The sequence below is a fragment of the Oncorhynchus mykiss genome, chromosome 19 (genome assembly GCF_013265735.2).
Source record: "Oncorhynchus mykiss isolate Arlee chromosome 19, USDA_OmykA_1.1, whole genome shotgun sequence".
Classification (NCBI taxonomy): domain Eukaryota; kingdom Metazoa; phylum Chordata; class Actinopteri; order Salmoniformes; family Salmonidae; genus Oncorhynchus; species Oncorhynchus mykiss.
The window spans coordinates 53,106,155-53,120,635 of NC_048583.1; the positions used below are offsets into that span (position 1 = coordinate 53,106,155).

At 41.9% G+C, this 14,481-nt stretch overlaps 2 protein-coding genes across 10 annotated transcripts in view; one reads left to right on the top strand and one right to left on the bottom strand.

Annotated features, from left to right (window-relative positions):
• Positions 1-526: 526 nt before the first annotated feature.
• On the top strand, positions 527-7,298 carry LOC110498111 (integrin beta-1-binding protein 1). 3 transcript variants are annotated; one of them, XM_021574704.2, is made up of 4 exons: positions 527-755; positions 1,417-1,525; positions 5,727-5,888; positions 6,720-7,298. In XM_021574704.2, exons 2-4 carry the CDS (start codon positions 1,460-1,462, stop codon positions 6,762-6,764), a joined length of 273 nt encoding a protein of 90 aa, XP_021430379.2. In that variant the 5' UTR covers positions 527-755; positions 1,417-1,459; the 3' UTR covers positions 6,765-7,298. The 3 variants fall into 3 exon arrangements, 2 of the variants coding, with proteins under 2 accessions (XP_021430379.2, XP_021430380.2); XM_021574705.2 differs by having other exon boundaries at positions 5,727-5,876; XR_002469775.2 differs by lacking the exon at positions 1,417-1,525 and having other exon boundaries at positions 531-755.
• Positions 7,299-12,653: 5,355 nt separating this feature from the next.
• Positions 12,654-14,481, bottom strand: part of LOC110498112 (arf-GAP with SH3 domain, ANK repeat and PH domain-containing protein 2-like) — a 110,620-nt gene continuing 108,792 nt past the window's right edge. For all 7 annotated transcript variants that reach the window (XM_036955081.1, XM_036955077.1, XM_036955078.1 and 4 more), the window contains one exon: positions 12,654-13,863. In XM_036955081.1, coding sequence (XP_036810976.1) covers positions 13,789-13,863 — 75 coding nt within the window. In that variant the 3' untranslated portion in view covers positions 12,654-13,788. The remainder of the gene's footprint in view (positions 13,864-14,481) is intronic.

Genomic DNA, 14,481 nt, shown 5'->3' on the forward strand with positions numbered 1-14,481 from the left:
TTAGCCTATAGTGTTACCCACTTTACAAAACATACATGTTCAGATGGAAAAATGTTAAATGCTTAAAAGGGCCACGAAAACCTACCATGATTTGCCTCCCTTTGAATAAGCACCTGCAACCCTGCACCTCTATGATAAGAGCATTACTGGGAAAGAAAGCCATCCCATTATTGCATAGTACTTTTGTGGCACAATTGCAGGTACACTACTTATACACCTAGTTTTAATTGAACTGCAAAACATACTACATCTGGACATCCTTTGAATGACAAGTGGTAATAACCACCATAATACCCACCTCCTGCCCTGCACCTCTATGATAAGAGCATCATAGAGAAATAAAACCATCCCATAATTTGTTCCCGACATAATTAAATGATTTGCTTATCGTTCAAAACTATTTGTATATTTTGATTGATAGTTACTGGACATACATTCGCTTATTAGACGTTTTTAGTTTTAGCGCTCGATTCAATCACTATAAAAAGCAGCGTCACACTATAGACTCGTGTTGGGGACACCTGAAACAGAAGTATCCATTCATGTTGATGCTTTGTGTCAAATGTTGATACAACTGTAACTAAGTTACTTCCCCTTTAAAGTGGTGTTGGGTGGAGCTGCAAAGGAAGTGAAATGTCTATGCGAGTCTTGCCTACACAGAAAGAACCCCAGCCCTGCTACTTTGATGAACAACAACCCAAAATAGCCATAACTGACCAGCCAGTCCAGCGGCATAGAACAAGTTCCAAACTGAGGTATGCCGTGTGTATTTGTGCTTAGTGCTCCAGTTTGCCACGTTCTGTAAAAATACACGACAATTTCAACCTTTTTGAGCAGATACGTCGATACGGTTATGGGTGGGGTAAATTGTTTATCCTAGCAACGGGTTTCCGTTACACATGGCATTCATGGACAAAGTTGGGCAATTTACAATGGTTTTTCATTGAGGCCCAGCCGACTCCAGACATCATTTCAGGCTCAGGCGCGCAGCCTAGTGGATCAAGAGAAAGTGCGCGTGTGCCATAGCCTCTTCTGAATAAGCTGGACAAAGTTCTGGAGTTGTAATGGGAGTGATAGTATACAGTAATTGAATAGTTTGTGTTCACTTTGTGGCAGCTGTTGGTCTCCTAATAACTTAGTAATAAATGTATCACTGTCTTCACAATTTATATTCTAAGTGGATGGGTTCGTCTCATTCTCTGTAGACCACAAGCCAATTCACTTTACTTGCCCTGGGGCTTCCAAGTGGTCTAGAGACCCTGGTTCAATTCCAGGCTGTATCACAACTGGCTGTGATTGGGAGTCCCATAGATTTTTACCTTGACAGCTCGGGCATTTGATCAAGCAACTTTTTTGTTACTGGCCCAACACTCTAATCACTAGGCTACCTGCTGCTAATGTCCTTGTCTTCACCAGACGGTGCTGGGGGGCTGGAGGAGTGCTGGTGTCATGGTGAACAATGTTCCGGAAGGTCAAAAAGCATCGCAGCAGCTCCCAAAGCAGTAAGATCAGTACCAAGATCAAGGTGGATAATTATACAATACATTACACTGTCGTGGGCTACATTCCAAACCCCCAAAATGTGTATTTTCCCCTTCCATCAGCCCTAGATGATGCCCTTTAGTTGATCTGAAGACTGGATAGATGTTGAGCTCCCAAGTGGCGCAGTGGTCTATGGCACTGCATCCCGGTGCTAGAGGTGTCACTACAGACCGTGGTTTGATTCCAGGCTGTATCACAACCGGCCGTGATTGGGAGTCCCGTAGGTCGGTGCACAATTGCTTTATGAGTTTGCTGCTGTGGATTTAGATTAATAAACTAGCTTAGTATTTTTTTTAAATATATATTTTTGATTTAACCTTTATTTAACTACACTAGTCAGTTAAGAACAAATTATTATTTACAATGACGTCCAACCAAAAGGCCCTCTGCGGGGACGGGGATAAAAAAAAAAAAAAGAGATACCTAAGACGACAACATAGCATGGCAGCAACACATAAAAACATGACAACAACATGGTAGCAACACAATATGGCAGCAGCACAACATGGTAGCAGCACAAAATATTGTACAAACATTATTGGGCACAGACAACAGCACAAAGGGCAAGAAGGTAGAGACAACAATATATTACGCAAAGCAGCCACAACTGTCAGTAAAGTGCCCATGAGTGAGTCTGAATGAAGAGATGGACAAAAAACGGTCCAGTTTGAGTGTTGCAGCGAACTGAAAAGGGGAGCGACCCAGGGATGTGTGTGACTGGCAGAACGGTGTTGTATGTGGAGGATGAGGGCTACAGTAGATATCTCAGATAGGGGGGAGTGAGGCCTAAGACGGTTTTATAAATAAACATCAACCAGTGGGTCTTGCGAAGGGTATACAGAGATGACCAGTTTACAGAGGATTATAGAGTGCAGGGATGTGTCATATAAGGAGCATTGGTGTCAAATCTGATGGCCGAATGGTAAAGACACTCGAGAGCAACCTTAAATGATCTATAAATGATGTCTCCGTAATCCAGCATGGGTGGGATGGTCATCTGAATCAGGGTAAGTTTGGCAGCTGGGGTGAAAGAGGAGTGGTTACGATGGAGGAAACCAAGTCTAGATTGAACTTTAGCCTGCAGATTTGATATGTGCTGAGAGAAGGACAGTGCACCGTCTAGCCATACTCTCAAGTACTTGTATGAGGTGACTACCTCAAGCTCTCAACCCTCAGAGGTAGTAATAACACCTATCGGAGGAGGGGCATTCTTCTTACCAAACCTGTTACTCAGGCTAAGAAGCCAGGATATGCATATAATTGGTACCATTGGATAGAAAACACTTTGAACTTTGGAAATGTTAACATAATGTATGAGACTATAACACAATTGATATGGTAGGAGAAAATCCAAAGAAAAACCAACCTGAATTAATTTTTTTGGAGAGCTCATGCTCTTCCAATGGAACTTATAAGGTCATATCCAAATCCAGCTCCCAGATTGCAATTCCTATGGCTTCCACTAGATGTCAACAGTCTTTGTTCAAGGTTTCAGACTTGTTTCTTCCCAAACGAGGAAGAATTTTGAGTTTTAGTACTGGGAGTCAGAGTTGGAAATCAGTCTGTGCGTGCGCCACGAAGAGGGCATGCACCTGCTAATTTTGCTATTCTATTCAACATCTTTCCGTAAGAAATATTATAGTTTAGTTACATTTTAGGGTACTTGAGGTTTAAAGAGAAACGTATTTTGACTTGTTTAAACAAAGTTTAGCGGTAGCTTTTTGGATTCCTTTCTCTGCATGTTGAACGAGTGGATTGGTGAAAGTTGGTGGTTCCTTTTAACATGAGACTTCAATATTCCAAAGTAAGAGGTTTTAGGTTGTAGTTAATATAGTATTTACAAGACTATTTATCTCTATACCATTTGTATTTCATATACCTTTGACTATTGGATGTTCTTATAGGCACTTTAGTATTGCCAGTGTAACAGTATAACTTCCGTCCCTCTCTTCGCCCCTAAATTCTGTCAAATTAGTTCGCAATGAGCCTAGCTGCCCAAACTGTTGCATATACTCTGACTCTGCGTGCAACGCAAGAGAAGTGACACAATTTCACCTGGTTAATATTGCCTGCTAACCTAGATTTTTTTAGCTAAATATGTAGGTTTAAAAATATATACTTCTCTGTATTGATTTTAAGAAAGGCATGGGTGTTTATGGTTAGGTACAGTCGTGCAACATTGTGCTTTTTTCGCAAATGCGCTTTTGTTAAATCATCCCCCAGCGTTGCATCGATTATATGCAACACAGGACACGCTAGATAACTACACATGGTTGATGATCTTATTAGTTTAACTAGTGATTATGATTGATTGTTTTTTATAAGATATGTTTAATGCTAGCTAGCAACTTACCTATTCTTACTGCATTCGCGTAACAGGCAGGCTCCTCGTGGAGTGCAATGAGAGGCAGGTGGTTAGAGCGTTGGACTTGTTAACCGTAAGGTTGCAAGATTGAATCCCAGAGCTGACAAGGTAATAATCTGTCGTTCTGCCCCTGAACAAGGCAGTTAACCCACCGTTCCTAGGCCGTCATTGAAAATAAGAATGTGTTCTTAACTGACTTGCCTAGTTAAATAAAGGTGTAAAAAAAAATAAAAATAAAAATAAATAAATCGGCGTCCAAAAATACAGATTTCCGATTGTTATGAAATCTGCCCTAATTAATCGGCCATTCCGATTAATCGGTCGACCTCTAATATAAAGAAGGATTTTATCTAACAAAACGACCATGCATGTTATAGCTGGGACCCTTTGGATTGCAAATCAGAGGAAGATTTTCCAAAAGTAAGTGAATATTTAATCACTATTTATGATTTTATGAAGCCTGTGCTGGTTGAAAAATATTTTGATTTGGGGCGCCGTCCTCAAACAATCGCATGGCATGCTTTTGCTGTAAAGCCTATTGTAAATCAGACAATGCAGTTAGATGAACAAGACTAAGCTTTTAACCGATATAAGACACTTGTATGTACCTAAATGTTTAATATCCATAATTTGAGGGTAGAGGGTAGAGAAAGCTTGTTGGACACTAAGAAAGCTTTGTTGTAGAGCATTTAACACAAAATCCAGGGAGGGGCCAGCTGAGTATAAGACTGTATCATCTGCATATAAATGAATGAGGGAGCTTTCTACTGCCTGAGCTATGTTGTTGATGTAAATTGAGAAGAGCATGGGGCCTAGGATCGAGCCTTGGGGTACTCCCTTGGTGGCAGGCAGTGGCTGAGACAGCAGATTTGCAGATCTGCACTCTTTGAGAGAGGTAGTTAGCAAACCTGCCCAAAGTCCCCTCAGAGATACCAATACTCCTTAGCCGGCCCACAAGAATGGAATGGTCTACCGTATCAAAAGCTTTGGCCAAGTCAATAAAAATAGCAGCACAATATTGCTTAGACTCAAGGGCAATGGTGACATCATTGAATACCTTTAAGGTAGCAGTGACACATCCATAACCTGAACGGAAACCAGATTGCATACCCGAGAGAATACTATAGACATCAAGAAAGCCAGTCAGAGCCTCCTTGTCGGCACAGTGGTCTAAGGCACTGCATCGCATCCTGGGTTCGAGCCCAGGATCTGTCACAATTTCATCAGGCTCATCAGGTAACATGAATACAAAGCCGGCGAGAGGTGGTTAGAATAGGATGGGAGGAAAGTCTGCGTAACCAATAGAGTCAGAGTCCCGAGTGTGGGAACAAACAGTCTGTCCCACGGTTGGGTAAAGAAAGTTTGTAGTCAACAAAGTATGTAGGAGTCATGAGGAAAATGGCAAAATGCACAAGAAAAAAATAAAATATATAACGTTTGATTCTGGTGATGGAGATGTTATAGGGATGTGAGGCAGAGGCAGCCTCTGTGTCCTCCTTGACAAGTCACTATACATGAACATTGTGTGTTCCTTCCAAAGCAAGATAGAAAGCTGCCGTTAATACCTAAAGATGAGGAGATGGTACTGGGAGTGTCCAAGTATGGAGTCAAAGTGGCCTCCATGGATCAGTGGTTGAGTCCATGTTATAAATGCTTAGTGTCCCGCAACATTTTCTACTGAAAGGTTGACCTTTCTAGTTGGAACATATTGTTGCAACGTTTCCTATGTTGGACGCTTCTCCAGCACCACCCTCTCTACTTGATTGTCTGTGTTACGATGATGTTTGTAATGTTTATTATTGTTGTGGATCCTGTACAGGGCGTTCTGCAGAGCCACCCTCTCTACCTGAGTGTGAGGATGCTGTGTTATGATGACGGCCTGGGGTCTGGGAAGAACCTGCTGGCTCTCAAGACCACCGACGCCAAGCAGCAGGAGTGTAGCATCTGGGTGTACCAGTGGAGCAGCGCGGTGAGTGTCTGTGTAAGTAAACTTGTGTGTGTGTGCATGTATGATGGTACATCCAGCATACAGTCTGTACTACGACCAGTGGTGTAGTTGAGTAAATGCGTGAAAACACAGTTTTACGTACCTTTTTAATTTTGCACAAGCGTTTACCTACCTTTGGCAGAAAAATGCATTGAAAGAATATGGAGCTTAACTTTACCATGAATTTTATTTACCGTGAACTTTATTTACCGTGAACTTTATTTACCGTGAACTTTATTTACCGTGAACTTTATTTACCGTGAACTTTATTTACCGTGAACGGCGATGAGCGTTTATCCATCTGTTTTTTTTACCACTATATCACTGTCTCATATCAATACATCTCATGGCAATATTCTGGGGTCCACACAAACTCTGGTCCTCTCTAAGTTATCATACAACTGCCCGTTTGTGGCAAACTGAAGGCAATGCTGTGCAAGATAATTGTTTATCATGTATTCCTGTGTGTCTCTTCTTATCCATTCATATAGCATGAGACTGAGGACGCGGGCCTCAATGGCCCAGACAGACAAGTTGTTTTCATAATGGCCCGACTGTCAGCATCAGTCACAGTGGATAAACTCATCTGCCAAATGACTGAAAGTTATTTTATTAAGTTTCCCATTAAGCCAATGACTGAAATGTCATTCACTAAAATGCTGAATGACTGAAATGTTAATGATAGAAATTTGAGTGACTGAAATGTTAATGATTGACATTTGAGTGACTGAAATGTTAATGATAGACATTTGAGTGACTGAAATGCTAAATGACAGTTTTTCATAAGAAGTCGATTTCTCTTCTCCTTGCCCTGTCTCTGTGCAGGAACAAGGCCAGGCCATCTGCAGGTGTTGTCCGACTGTGTGCTGACATCAGAGAAGTCCTGAAGAGCAGTTGCCCTCAGGGACGTGGTGGAGACAGGAAGCACCATGAACCAGTCGGGAGCCTGGAAAACATAGTTTACAGCAGGGTCACATCAGGGGCGTAGCACAGTCCGCAAGATTTGAGCAAGGCTCCCAATCCCAGTCATGGGGCAGAGAGAAAAATGTGCAGTTGTATAGCTAATCTCATGCTATTTAACACATTTTGCCATGAGGCTGAGAGAAAATGTTGCTGTTTTAGAGCTCAGGGATTCTTGAAAGACGGGACAATCTCAACTTTCTTAAACAGCATTTTAAATATATATTTTGAAAGACCAAAGTATCAGCTATCACACCATGTAAAGGAACAACCTATTTAAAAAAATTTTTTTTTTTAAATAACATGTTTTCATAAAATGTCTACTCTGTCAGACACCATACATGGCATTTCACTTACAATTGTTGTCCAACAAGTGTTTAAAGGCCTTGATTGTTTCATTCTAACATTTGATTATTCAAATCTGTAATACAAATCTCCAAACTTGTTTTTGTTTTGTTTTATAGCACTATGTAATTCTCCAGGGCTAATATAGTTAGCATTTTGGCATGTTTTTCTACATTTAGGACATTAACATTTATGAGGCCAACATTTTCCATTAGGTCTAGCACAGAAATTACTTCAATTGTTTAAGCATATGGTGCAGAACAGTGATTAAAATATTTAGATTCTGACAACAAAACATGTATCATAAGGGCGTTAGCCATCAGTGACGGAGTTAACAAGCCACTGACAGACTTGACAACTGATACTCAACAGACATATTTTTGCCTCTAAAAATAAAAGTTAAATACAAAACATTTTTTAAATCTGGAAAATTATTTGAAAATCCCCAAAAGAAACAACATTCCTGTCATATCTTTCAGCACTCTGTTGACTTTAGACAACAATCAGATCAAGTTGATGGTTTACGGAGTTCACAAAATGTTTATTTTTGTACTTCATTCAAGTGGTATACACAGTAGCAATTTAGTTTCTCCTCAGTTTCTTTATAACTCTAAAACCTAATTAAATGTGACATTTGAACCAAAATGAATATCCTATCGTAATCTATCAGGAATATGGAGCTGACAGTTTATGGTTGTGACCATGGTGATTTCAATATTGTTTGTTTAAATCTATCAAAAGTCAACTGTACAGACCATTAATGGTCTTGTTGTACTACATGTAATGAGGACATGAATAAGGGGTCCTTATGGTATAGATGACCCTGCTTAGGAGTTGACCAAATTTCCAGACATATCTTTTAGAGAAATATTCTTTAAAGCCACATAGGGCTAGTGCAAGAAACTACATAAGATAATTTTTCATTAAATTATTGCCAGTTTTTTAATTTTTTTTTTTTTAAATTGGGGTCCTTTTCAGGCATAGAGCCGACATGGAAATGAATAATTTTGAAAGTATTTAGAAAATTCCATAAACAAATATCTTCCTTATAAAACTCCCCTAGATGTGAATGTTAAGCTCAAATAACAAAAAGTTTCCCTGCTGGACAAGGATTGTCCCGACTTTCAAGAATCCCTAAGCTAATTTCCTGCTATTTTGCCATGAGGCTGAGAGAAAATATTGCAGTTTTAAAGCTAATTTCTTGTAATTCTTAATGTTTTTAAAATGGCATGTGACAACGCCCCCTTTGCGGGTGTTGCGTAATACGCCAGTGGGTCACATGACTTACCCAGCATGCTCTGCAACACCTCACATAAATCAAATCAAATCAAATTTATTTATATAGCTCTTCGTACATCAGCTGATATCTGTACAGAAACCCAGCCTAAAACCCCAAACAGCAAGCAATGCAGGTGTAGAAGCACAATGGCTAGGAAAAACTCCATAGAAAGGCCAAAACCTAGGAAGAAACCTAGAGAGGAACCAGGCTATGTGGGGTGGCCAGTCCTCTTCTGGCTGTGCCGGGTGGAGATTATAACAGAACATGGTCAAGATGTTCAAATGTTCATAAATGACCAGCATGGTCGAATAATAATAAGGCAGAGTAGTTGAAACTGGAGCAGCAGCACAGTCAGGTGGACTGGGGACAGCAAGGAGTCATCATGTCAGGTATTCCTGGGGCATGGTCCTAGGGCTCAGGTCCTCCGAGAGAGAGAAAGAAAGAGAGAATTAGAGAGAGCTTTTTATGGGATGGCCAGTCCTCTTCTGGCTATGCCGGGTGGAGATTATAACAGAACATGGCCAAGATGTTCAAATGTTCATAAATGACCAGCATGGTCGAATAATAATAAGGCAGAACAGTTGAAACTGGAGCAGCAGCACGGCCAGGTGGACTGGGGACAGCAAGGAGTCATCATGTCAGGTAGTCCTGGGGCATGGTCCTAGGGCTCAGGTCCTCCGAGAGAGAGAAAGAGAGAAGGAGAGAATTAGAGAACGCACACTTAGATTCACACAGGACACCGAATAGGACAGGAGAAGTACTCCAGATATAACAAACTGACCCTAGCCCCCCGACACATAAACTACTGCAGCATAAATACTGGAGGCTGAGACAGGAGGGGTCAGGAGACACTGTGACCCCATCCGAGGACACCCCCGGACAGGGCCAAACAGGAAGGATATAACCATCCATACACCATCCAACCTGTCAGTTGACCATCATGAGTAACTTAATCCTATTTCATGTAAATACATTTCACAGTACAGGGACCTCAGTGCATGTCTCCGTCATGGCTGGACTTGGATGTAGCTGTTTGATATCTAGGTCTCCGATCACATTAATACAGCATCCAGAGACCTCCTTTATAACCATGGTACACCAGTCACTATATCCACCATGGATGGAAGAACATACACAAGACCATCATAAATATGTTGTAGACCCTCTTTCTTCCCTATCTCCCTCTCTTACCCCCTCCCTATACACACCAAAGGGGTGGTAGCAGGACATGCGTTTCTGCCTCTCGTCCCTCTCTCCATACCTCTCCTATACTCCCTTACTCCAGGATATGGATATGTTAATACTGAATAATTCATGAAAATGTGTTTTATTTGATTCCATTTTTGTCCTTTAAAACAGGTCAGTTTGTGGTATTTCAGTATTCCCGTCATTCTCAGACTGATTTATGGGATGCATGCTTCCTTCCCAACTCTGGGTCCTCAAAGTTTATGAAGCATCCAGCCAGGCTCTGTGTTTGTTTGTGTGTGTGTAGGAATGACCATGAGGTACCAAATGACCAAGGTGTTATGCCGTGTTCGCCTGTGGTATACACATACCAGCCACAACCTTACAGAGCTAGTTTACTCTTTATAGATTTAGGCCGGGATTCAATCTGATCGCGGGTTATAAACATTGCGGCTTTAAAGACTATTTCCGATTAAGCCAACATATGCAGCGTTAACAGTAAAGGCAATGTTCGGCGCACGCGAGAAAGTTGCCTTTAAAAACAGCGATGCCTCTAATCCGTTACGCAATTAAGGCGTGAGGCCAGGATTCAGAGTTCACTGTGTATGTAAACCTAGTGCAGTCGTATGGCTCCAGAACATATATGATAATAGCAGAAAGTTGAGAACCATGGACATAGCACACATGATTGGGCTATATTGGGTTTGACCATTCTCCACCAGAGGGAGCTCTTCATTCAGTGTACTGCCCAGAAAGTTACCAACCTAGTAGTCAAGCACTCTGGTTTTTCTCAAATCACCTACTACACATTTACACCCTGAGAACATGCTTTTAGAAGCGACAACACTATCATAAATACAAAATAAGTATTTGAGTTGAATACAGGGGAAAAACAGGAATTATTATTATTCCAGTTTGTTTTCCATTTATTTTGCAGAATAGGTTAGAGTCAATGTACTGATCCACAGTCAATGAGCGTGAATGGAATAGATTCTCTGCTAGTCTACATACACACTGAACACCAGCTAGAACACAATATGGCAACCGCACTTTACCACAATGCATTAAGAGCAGGGCTGAGGTAAATTTGAATTGGAGTTAACTTAAATAACTAAAAAGTTTAGAAAAAAACAGCTTCTATTGTCAATGACTTCTCAATAAAATGAGGAATAAAAGCTATTTCAAACATTTTATATTTTCTTATTTTAAATTAAAATCACTTCCTGAATTGACTGCCTTCAATTGAAATTGACCCCAGCCCTGATTGAGACAGTTACTGCCAAGGTTATTAACTCTTCTTTTATATTTAAATATCAACAAGCAAAATATATGTACATTAACAGATTAACCATTCTATTTCCAGTGAGTTAATATGGGGAGGCTTGTCATGGACATTTTCACATGCGACACCTCTTGTTGTCGCCTATCGAAGTTTATTCACAATCGAGGGAACTGTATGTCCCCATTTAAGATTAAATGTCAAAACATGTACAGAGAGTTGCTCTGCAACCAAAACCAAACAACATAAAATGTAGGAATATTAAATTAAACATGTCTGTTCAGTACAGGAACTAGTATGTATGTAAAACATGGGTAGTCTGCAACTACTGTGGTCCCAGCTAGTAATCAAGTTGTGTAATATGGTACAATCTAGTCCTGAGCACTATGAATCAGATTTAATACTATAATAGGAATGTGTGTGAGAGAGAGAGAGAGTGTAAAAAGTAGCTGCATTGTCCTTAACTGTAATCCAGCAGTGCCATCCCCCTTACAATGGCACCTCATCACAGGACAAGTTGTGTTTAGTACAATGACGACTGTGTGTGTCGACCACATCTACCTCTGTGTGAGAGCCATTTGGTAGCCTGCTGTCCATGACAGATAAAAGACACAGGACATCAGGAGCCATCACCCCATGAGCTTCATAAACCCCTCTGCTGTCTGTCAGAGATCAAACAGAAACCGGACCACTGGCTTTCACACACACTTCTGTCCCCCTTACCTCACCTCTCCTGCTGCCTGTCCTGCTGAGAGGACAGACACATTTCCTGCTCTACTGCAGCAAACAACAAAAAGTTGAGTGTGAAGGCCTGAGGGCTCAACCCAAAGATTAGCCACAGAGCGATGGAGGTTCACATCTTAAGTGTGATCTGTGGAGCTAAGATAGTTATCCATTTTATAACTAAGCAATAAGGCCCGAGGGGGTGTGGTATATGGCCGATATAACATGGCTAAGGGCTGTTCTTAAGCATGACGCAACACTGGAGTGCCTGGATACAGCCCTCAGCTGTATTATATTGGCCATATACCACAAACCCAGTGGTACCTTATTGCTATTATAAACTGATTACCAATGTAATTAGAGCAGTAAAAATACATGTTTTGTCATACCGTGGTATACAGTCTGATATACCACGGCCGTCAGCCAATCAGCATTCCGGGCCTCGAACCATCCTGTTTATAATGGCATCACACTGTAGACCATCGACATGAAGACAATGTGCTGTAAGTAACTGATATGGTTTCAAGCTGACACACACACACACACACACACACACACACACACACACACACACACACACACACACACACACACACACACACACACACACACACACACACACACACACACACACACACACACACACACACACATACACACACACACACACACACACACACACACACACACACATATACTCCCAGAAACCATCATTACCACGTTACAGGCTGTCCCACATCAACCCCCCGTTGTTACCACGTTACAGGCTGTCCCACATCAACCCCCCGTTGTTACCACGTTACAGGCTGTCCCACATCAACCCCCGTTGTTGCCACGTTACCGGCTGTCCCACGTCAACCCCCCGTTGTTACCACGTTACAGGTTGTCCCACATCACCCCCCCCCCATTGTTACCATGTTACAGGCTGTCCCACATCAACCCCCCGTTGTTACCATGTTATAGGCTGTCCCACATCACCCCCCCCCGTTGTTACCATGTTACAGGCTGTCCCACATCAACCCCCCGAGGTTACCACGTTACAGGCTGTCCCACATCAACCCCCCGTTGTTACCACGTTACAGGCTGTCCCACATCAACCCCCCGTTGTTACCACGTTACAGGCTGTCCCACGTCAAGCCCCTGTTCTTACCATGTTACAGGCTGTCCCACATCAACCCCCCATTGTTACCACGTTACAGGCTGTCCCACATCACCCCCCCGTTGTTACCACGTTACAGGCTGTCCCACATCAACCCCCCGTTGTTACCACGTTACAGGCTGTCCCACGTCAAGCCCCTGTTCTTACCATGTTACAGGCTGTCCCACATCAACCCCCCGTTGTTAACGCGTTACAGGCTGTCCCACGTCAAGCCCCTGTTCTTACCATGTTACAGGCTGTCCCACATCAACCCCCCGTTGTTAACGCGTTACAGGCTGTCTTGAGATGGGGACAGTGGATCATCCCTACGTGAGGGCTCTTAGCATATTCCTGGGTTAGCACCATTTTGAATTAAGTTTTTCCTCCCACATTGGAAGTCCTAAAAAGTTTACATGTCTTTGACTAATAAGCAATTATGCGTTTAAGAAATTGTTCACCCTTTAACCATGCAAGGAGATGGAATGTAAGCATAACAACTATATTCACATTAACGATAAGTGAAAGAAATCCTAAAGATCCACATTACTGTGTGTAGTCCCCTCTCTCAGTTGTTTTTAAATAACTTTCTGTACAATTCACACAGAGGAAAACCAAGTGAAACTTATGAACAGAACCTTCATTTTGTCAATAATCCTCTTAATGTTGTGAACACTCATTACAATCATTGTTTTTTAAAATGTCAGATGGTGTCAGAAGTCTAAACACAGTTTCCTCATGAGCATTTGCGGGCTTGGTCTAAAGAGCAGTGATATGACGTCATGTAACATTCCCGGAGTGAAGGGTGTGCATGTTGTCATGGCAACCCCCAGACTGTCCAGCCAAAGCATTGGGCAGCGACACTTGATTCTTCTGTAGCGCAGGCACAAGCTTGATGATGAACATGATGATTTCGTCCCACAAACCAGCAGACGTGGGGAGGTGGAGGTTTCCATCCCAGATCAGTGCCTGTGTTGACCTTTGACCTTCAGTCCATGATGAAGTGTATGAATGTGACGGGGAAAGCCCCCCTCCTCATTGGTTCTCCTTCAATGTGGCCCAGCTGGGAGAGAACAGGAGAGATGAACAACATCACACACTGATAACAGGGGAAAAAACACACACACACTTTTGTTAGTAAACACTCACTAGTTTGCATATAGATTGAGAGATGCAGCATAACAACAGTGTTTTTAACTGCAGCATTTTCCAGCCAAGAGCCCAGTGTACTTTCAACACAGACATTCACCTCTGTGGACTTCTACTAACACCTTCTATACCAAACAAAAATACAAACAACATGTAAAGTGTTGGTCCCATGTTTCATGAGCTGAAATAAAATATCCCAGAAATGTTCCATACGCACAAAAAGCTTATTTCTCTCAAATTGTTTGCACAGATTAGTTCAAAACCCTGTTAGTGAGCATTTCTCCTTTGCCAAGATAATCCATCCACCTGACAGCTGTGGCATATCAAGAAGCTGATTAAACAGCATGATCATTACACAGGTGCACCTTGGGCTGGGGACAACAACAGGCCACTCTTAAATGTGCAGTTTTGTCACAAAACACAAATGTCTCAAGTTTTGAGGGACCGTGAAATTGGCATGCTGACTGCAAAGAGTCCGTCCCATATAAAGAGTCCCATATACAAGTGACTAAATATAGTCATGTTGCAGAGG